The 7,311-nt window shown below is 34.2% G+C and overlaps 1 protein-coding gene across 1 annotated transcript; it reads right to left on the bottom strand.

Annotated features, from left to right (window-relative positions):
• Window positions 1-1,606: 1,606 nt before the first annotated feature.
• Window positions 1,607-6,661, bottom strand: anxa1a (annexin A1a). The gene is made up of 13 exons (XM_056457774.1): window positions 6,557-6,661; window positions 6,028-6,130; window positions 5,687-5,771; window positions 5,513-5,607; window positions 5,318-5,431; window positions 4,709-4,799; window positions 3,998-4,077; window positions 3,754-3,810; window positions 2,719-2,812; window positions 2,527-2,622; window positions 2,158-2,216; window positions 1,933-2,055; window positions 1,607-1,798 (listed from the first exon to the last, which is right to left on the bottom strand). Exons 2-13 carry the CDS (start codon window positions 6,100-6,102, stop codon window positions 1,745-1,747), a joined length of 1,023 nt encoding a protein of 340 aa, XP_056313749.1. The 5' UTR covers window positions 6,103-6,130; window positions 6,557-6,661; the 3' UTR covers window positions 1,607-1,744.
• Between the last annotated feature and the right edge of the window lie 650 nt (window positions 6,662-7,311).

Here is a 7,311-nt window from a genome sequence, read left to right on the forward strand (position 1 = left end):
GTTTCTGTCAATGTTTTCAATTATATTTGATTCGCCAAAGTAACATAAGCGGCAATTTCACATCTGTAACATCCATAACGGAGAGGTGTCACATCCATAACAATGCTTTTCCTCATAAATGCAAACATTTCAAATCAAATCAATCATGTTTGTTCTATACTGAGCCGACTTTTATCCCTTTGATTAACATTGTTTCTTTTGGGTTGTGCAGTTTAATTCATAGAATTTTACATTATACAAAGTAGGCTATGCTGTAAACTTGCAAACTTTTTTGGTCACATCCAAAACGCATGATTATTTTCCCCATTTAAAATATAAAAAATGTTTAAAGATTGACATTTTCCTGATCCCATAACTCTGTGGTAAGTAGATTTCGAAAATATAAAGAGATATGTCAATGTAATGTTAACATATATTTTCTTTATTTTGTGTTTATACTGCAAACGTCACATCCGTAACTCTGAAATTGCTCATATAGTCAAAATCTCTTCCCTTACATTCCTACTGTGCCAGCCAAACATGTTTATGTAAGAGCTTGTACTAATACACACTATTTTATTTACAGTCAGTTCATGATGGACCCTACTTCCTACATTTGACTGAAATGTTCCAATTTGGCATGAATTAAAATGTGGGAAAAATGTGATTGTCTAATAAAACACACATATATAATGTAGCAATCTGAAAATCTAAATTAAAGATTTATTCATGCATTTTGAAAAACCCCATGCTTCAAATTTGTAATGTAATTCCTACTTTATGTACAGTATATACAGTTGAAGTCAGAATTATTAGCCCCCCTTTGAATTTTTTTTTCTCTCTTTTAAATATTTCCCAAATTATGTTTAACAGAGCAAAGAAATTTTCACAGTATGTCTGAATATATTTTTTCTTCTGGAGAAAGTCTTATTTGTTTTATATCGGCTAGAGTAAAAGCAGTTTTAAATTTTTTTAAATCCATTTTAAGGTCAAAATTAATAGACCCTTTAAGTTTTTTATTTTTTTCGAAGGTCTACAGAACAAAACATCGTTATATAATAACGTGCCTAATTACCCTAACTTGCCTAGTTAAGCTTATTAACCTAGTTAAGCCTTTAAATGTCACTTTAAGCTGTATAGAAGTATCTTGAAAAAATATCTAGTCAAATATTATTTACTGTCATGATGGCAAAGATAAAAGAAATCAGTTATTAGAAATGAGTAATTAAAACTATTAGATTGAGAAACGTGTTGGAAATAATCTTCTCTCCATTAAACAGAAAATGGGGAAAAAATAAACAGGGGGGCTAATAATTCTGCCTTCAACTGTATATAAATCTAAGTGTTGTTCTTTTAAATGTGCAACACATTTCAAAAAGTATCTAAAATAATATTGACGGGTGAGATAACATTATCCAGCAAATTTTGCGATAGGAAACAAAAACATGAATAAAGATTGGACACGCTTTTAATTACAATCTTATGAATATTAAGAGAGTAAAGTATGGTAATACTTTTCTATGTAATGCAGGTGTTTATAAACCATGTTGCAGAGCATTTATTACATATATTTTTTTACATCTCACATTATAAACATATACACAATTTACAGACACACACACATACATTCTTTCTTATAAATCTTTATTTATCAAAACAGTTTTTCATTTTGTTATACAGTATTTGCTTGTACTGTACTGGGTTTTCATTTCATATACTGATATCTGGTGGATCTTCGTCTGTATGCATTTATTTTTGGCACAAATTAATTTCCACACAATGCTAGCAGGATTGTCTCATAATCTCCTTTGGTGTCATCCTAAAACAAACAAGCACAATCTTTCACATAATATTCACAGGCAAGATCATATAATAACACTTGCTATTTTTTGAGTTTATATATTGAGGAGAATAATGTGTAACAAAACAAAATGTCTAATGAGACATAATTACCTGGACATCCTGGTAGAGGCTCTTGCCATACTTGCTCTGATACTCTTGCTTGATTTTGGCCAAGTCAATCTCAGAGCGGCTCACCAATATCCTGGTCAAGATCTTGCCTCTGTAACCAGAGCCCTGTGAAAATAAAGTCAAACTCAATGATACTGGCAGATTATCAGCTGTTATTTTAAAAGTTTAACTCAAGTAACAGAAATTGAATTATAAAATTACACTTGCCTTCATTGCTAGATTCAGTTTCTCAGCAAAGAAAGCAGGTTTGTTTGCAACACATTTCACTGTTGAAACAGATGACAAGTCACTCATAGGAAAGCATGAAAATATTTCTGTCATTCAAAACATCATTCAAAGACTTTGGTTTCTGTTTCATTGCTTAGAGCTCTGCCTTACAAATTACATTCCTGTTAATTGCAGCTTACAGTAAAAAGTAAACATGAAAAAGCATTCTTCTCATACTATAATAAAGTATTTAAGACTTGAAAGGTACAGTACATCTAAGTGTCTGCTGCCAGAAGTTTGCAGTAAACTTTATTTCACTATTATTTATATTTAATAATACAGACACTCATGAAGGTTTCAGAGTCTTACCAACAGCAACCAAGCAGCTCTCAATATCACCCTTTAACTCCAGATCAATGGCTTTGGCGACGTCCACTTTACTGTACTTGGTGTACTGCTGGAAAACTAAATATAAAAGAAACACAATACATTATTATAATTAGCAAAGGGCATTGGAAGACAGCTGCACTTGGTTGTAGTATAGATTGAGGTCAACCATACCTTTCCTCAGATGAGGACCATTGCGTGAAGTGAGTATGTCAATGAACACTGAACAGTCTGTGCCTTTTCTCTTCTCTCCTGCTTCATACAAGGCCTACAGACAGAGTGAGAGGTCAACACAGATGTATGTACAACAACCAACAATATCCTATCAGGGTTCTCAAAACTCCCTGACTTTAAAGCAAAATCAAGAAATGGTGCAAAATTCAGATGAGCTTGCAATTTTTGTAATTGGTGCAGATATACTGCATAATTTGGCCAGCCAGGAAACACATTGTTTTATATTAAATATTATTAAATTTGCATAAAGAAAGTGATCATCCAGTGGGTGATACTGTGAACACACACACACACTCCTCCATATACTCTCAGAAATAAAGGCACAAAATGTGGGGGTGGTACCTTTTCAAAAGGAACATTTTTGTTCCTAGCAGGTCCAAATGTGTACCTCATAATACTTAAAAAGGTACAAAAGTGAACCTTAAAGGTACAAAAGTTCATCTTAAAAGTACGAAAGTGGACCCTAAAGGTACTAATGTTTACCTGTATGGTACAAAAGTGTACCTTTTGAAAAGGTACCACCCCAGTGACAGATTTTGTACCTTTATTACGAAGTGTGTATTTTTGTGACTTGTTTTAGAAGCATCTCGTGATATTATCACAACATTCATTCAGCCACAACAAGAAATGGCAAAAATATTTCCTCAAATTTAAGAAAAGACCCCCCATTTTAGGCCCCACTAATCATAAATTTTCCCCACAAAATGCAGGAGGGACTGATTGAGCACTTAGCAGACAAAAAAAAAAAACAGCTACAGACAGTATATCAACACGTACAGCCAGTTTAACAGGTTAAATGCCAGTTTAAAAATGAAAATAGCAGTGAAAAACAACCTTACCTTAAAAACAAATAAAACAAACAAACAAACAAAAACACATTTTGATAATTGGAAAGTATTTCAAAATTCCATGATATTGCAGAAAATTAATGACCCTTGGGAACCCGGACCTATAATATAGTATGTAATTAATTACCCTTGCGTCTTTGTCGGCCAAGTCATCTTGCACAATCTTGTCCTCACTTCTGGTAGCCTGTCAATTCAAATAAAAGGTTGAGCAATAGAGCTTTGTGCTGATTCAAGTCACGAATCACTTTACTTGCAGAATGCAATGTGTCTGATATGGAAGGCATCCAAAATATGCAATACTGGGAGAAGCAGAATTGAGAAATTCTACCAGAGTAATCTAAAACAGATCATCTTATTTAAGAAAAGTCAACCTTGCAGAGGGAAAGCAGGGCATTCCTGAAGTCTCCACTTGTATCAGACTTGATATCTGCCTCCAGGTCCTTTTTATAATCTATAAATGAAAGTCATATATTCATTTTAAAAATACGGAACCAATAAAAAACCAGGAGCTGTCCTATTCTGCTCCTTCAGACTTTGGTTCCAACAATAATTACACAAACCTGAACCAACAAAACAAGATCTTCAGGATTACTAGCAACTTTCATGCAGGTGTGAACAGGATTACTTTCAAAAGAGGGTTTTCACTCTGAAGTTAATGTCAGGGATCCCAAAGAACCTCCAACTATAAATGTATCAATTCTTCAAAAAAAGGTCATTGTTTACTTACCCTTCACTTCTCTTGAACACAAAAGAAGATATTCTGAAGAATGTTGGAAACATGTAACAGACTTCCACAAAGTGTTTACTACTATGGATGTCAATGGCTGCTGGCTTCCAACATTGTTCAATTATTCTTTTGTGTGAACAATTACTTTAAAAGGACTGTTTATTTCTTATTGTGACACTTTTTTCAGATTGCAAAGGTTCCTTAAGTTTTAAAGAATCTTTATGTAATCGTGAATGCTGAAAAAGAACCTTTATTCTTAAGTGTGTTTGGGCCAATTCTGCTGAATGTGTGCCCTGTAACAAGACACAAACATCTTTAAAGGATTACTGGCTCATAATATTGTTTAAACACTCACCTTGTTTGTAAACCTGTTTAATATCTCTGATCTCTTTATTGGTCCTGGAAGCCAAAATCTCAATAAGAGTATCTTCATCTGTGCCAACACCCTGGAGATGAAAAAAATAGCAGTTATATATGTAGATAGAGTAAAAAAAAGTGAAGTCATATTTAAATTCCAGAGCTGTGGAAAATTGATAATAATAATATCAAATCAAAATATAGTGTGATTCTCTCTTGGATTGATTGAGCTTAGTTTTTAACAACAGATGGCACTCTAGGCTAGTTTTTAACCATACACTCAAATTCTCATGATGAAGAGCGATGATGCATTCAGCTGAGTCAAGTAAGTTTTCTTTTATAATCAGAAGATGAACGTAAACACAGCTCACTGTGAACACTTTTGTAATAACGTAAACCTTTCCTAACTTTTTAGGTATGTGTAAGCAATCGGAGGTCAGAAGAGCATGGTTGTTTGTAAAGCATACAGCGGCAACTACTGTTAAAACGTAAGCTAGAACTGATTCATGTGATAATAGTGATTCATTTTGAATATCTCACAATCGCAGAACCAATTTCTTAAACAACGTTTCAGCACAGTTCTATTAATTTTCAAATATAATATTACCTTCATGGCATATTTGAGTTGGAAGGCATCATACTGAGCTGGAGTCATCAGCAGACCCAGAACCACATCTTCAAGCTCACCTTTCAGGGCACTTTTCAGAGCGACATCTAGAGGCTGCATGAAGGAGGACAGGTTAAATGAGCGAGAATATGGAAAGTAATATTGTGTTCATTTCAGGTGCAGAAAATACGATACCTTGCTAGTGGCTTGCTGGTAAGCAGCCTTAATTTGCTGGCGCTGGGCATTGCTCCTGTGGACCAGTGTATCAATGATTGTGGGCTCATCCACACCTGAGAGCAAAATTGACTGTCAATAGAGCAATCATCTATATATACGAACACTTTTCAGAATTCATATAGATACATATACCTTTTGCTTTGATAGCTTTGTCCAGGACGGCTGCATCTGCAGCTGCGTTAAACTGAGCATAGGGCTTCACTGTTCCTTGTCCCTCCTAAAGACATGATAGACACTAGATGATTTTTTAAAAAAACAACCTTTACTTCCTCATTCACAGTATACTAGTTAAATAATCAGATTCAATAAAAAGACCAAGAAACAAATATTAGAAAGGAAAAATAAAAAATAACGAAGCTCTTGCATGGTGAACAGGATGAACGTGGTTAAAATGGGGAGTGGTGTACATTCCTATCGCTGACTCATTCAGTCTGGTTCTGCTCAGATTTTCCAGAAAGTTGAAGCAAACTTACTGTGATGTCTTGTACTGTGCTCTCTTGCATGCCCTGATAGGCAAGCTGCTCGAGAAATGAACTGACGAAGGACATGTTGACAACTGGAACTCAACAGCTAAACCTATTGGAATATGTATTAGAATATGGCAAAATACATATAAAAAATGAATAGGAAAACTAATCACAGAACTACACTTTTAAAGAGAATAATAATCTTATAAAAGTTTATAGGAAGTACATGAGTAACAAAAAGCACAGTAAAGTCTGACAAGCATCAGTCACACATTTGAAGAGCTACTGAGAATAACAAAACAGTTAATAAAGCCGAGGTTTAGAGATTAAAGTGTGCAAAAAAAACGTCTTGAAATGTACAGTATTGCGTAACATTGTAGCATAACTTTCTTTAGCAATATTTTCTCATTTGCATATCCTTTTTCAGTAAATAAAAACAACTCTGTCATAACTATGCAACAATTCTATATCTTTTAAACAAACTGACAACGCTGGCTATTAAATGAAGGGTAATAAACAGAGAATCCCCACTTACCAAGAGCGAATACACAGCAAGCGAGGAGGAGAAAAGATTTGAGCTGTATTTATACTCACAGAACCACACCTAGCAACACCCGCTGAACTGTTGCGCTGCAGTTGGGCGTTGAATACTTTCCTCCTTCCCCTATTAAACAAGCGTTTCACTGACAACGTTGCCAAAAAGAAAACAGTGGCTGCAGAGACAGTCGGTAATTTGTTTCCTGGTTTTAATCAGGCACCTTGATAAATGAAAGGGGGGAACTAATATCAAATAAATATGTATAAAAAATATGAAAATAAATCTATACCCCTACTGAAATGTTGAAGACTCCAGTTGAATCAGCACCATTATCAAAACTGTAGCATTTTACATGGATTCAGACACTTATCCTTTGACAAGAGAATAACTTAATCTTCGCTGAATTAATTTGCTAAACATCTTACAGAGGTCATAGACACACATATTAAACATAGTTTATTAGTCAGATTATATCTCTTTTCACTTTAATAATTACTTAAGTAACCCCCCTGCCATTTGCCTATATTGTTTTGCACTGGCATGGCAGTCAGCATGCCACGAATAGTAAACAAAAGCCAGACATTGTCTAGCCATTACAGATTACAGCCTGACATTTTATTGAGCGTTCTTTGCATTGTTGAATGTATTTTGAGCTTTCATTAAATCCAAGGTCATTTTAGGGCCGATTATATTTAAATTGCACAATAAATTAATTGAAATTATAATTTTACATACTCTGACATCTTACATAC

This window comes from Danio aesculapii, chromosome 5 (genome assembly GCF_903798145.1).
Source record: "Danio aesculapii chromosome 5, fDanAes4.1, whole genome shotgun sequence".
In the NCBI taxonomy this organism is placed as follows: Eukaryota; Metazoa; Chordata; class Actinopteri; order Cypriniformes; family Danionidae; genus Danio; species Danio aesculapii.

Excerpts from the sequence above, each read along its gene's own strand:
- anxa1a (XM_056457774.1), bottom strand. The coding sequence starts at position 6,102 with ATGTCCTTCGTCAGTTCATTTCTCGAGCAGCTTGCCTATCAGGGCATG. Across the intron at positions 5,772-6,027 it reads GCACAGTACAAGACATCACA|GAGGGACAAGGAACAGTGAA; the intron begins GTAAGTTTGCTT and ends TCATGTCTTTAG. Across the intron at positions 2,813-3,753 it reads TGGCCGACAAAGACGCAAGG|GCCTTGTATGAAGCAGGAGA; the intron begins GTAATTAATTAC and ends CTCTGTCTGTAG.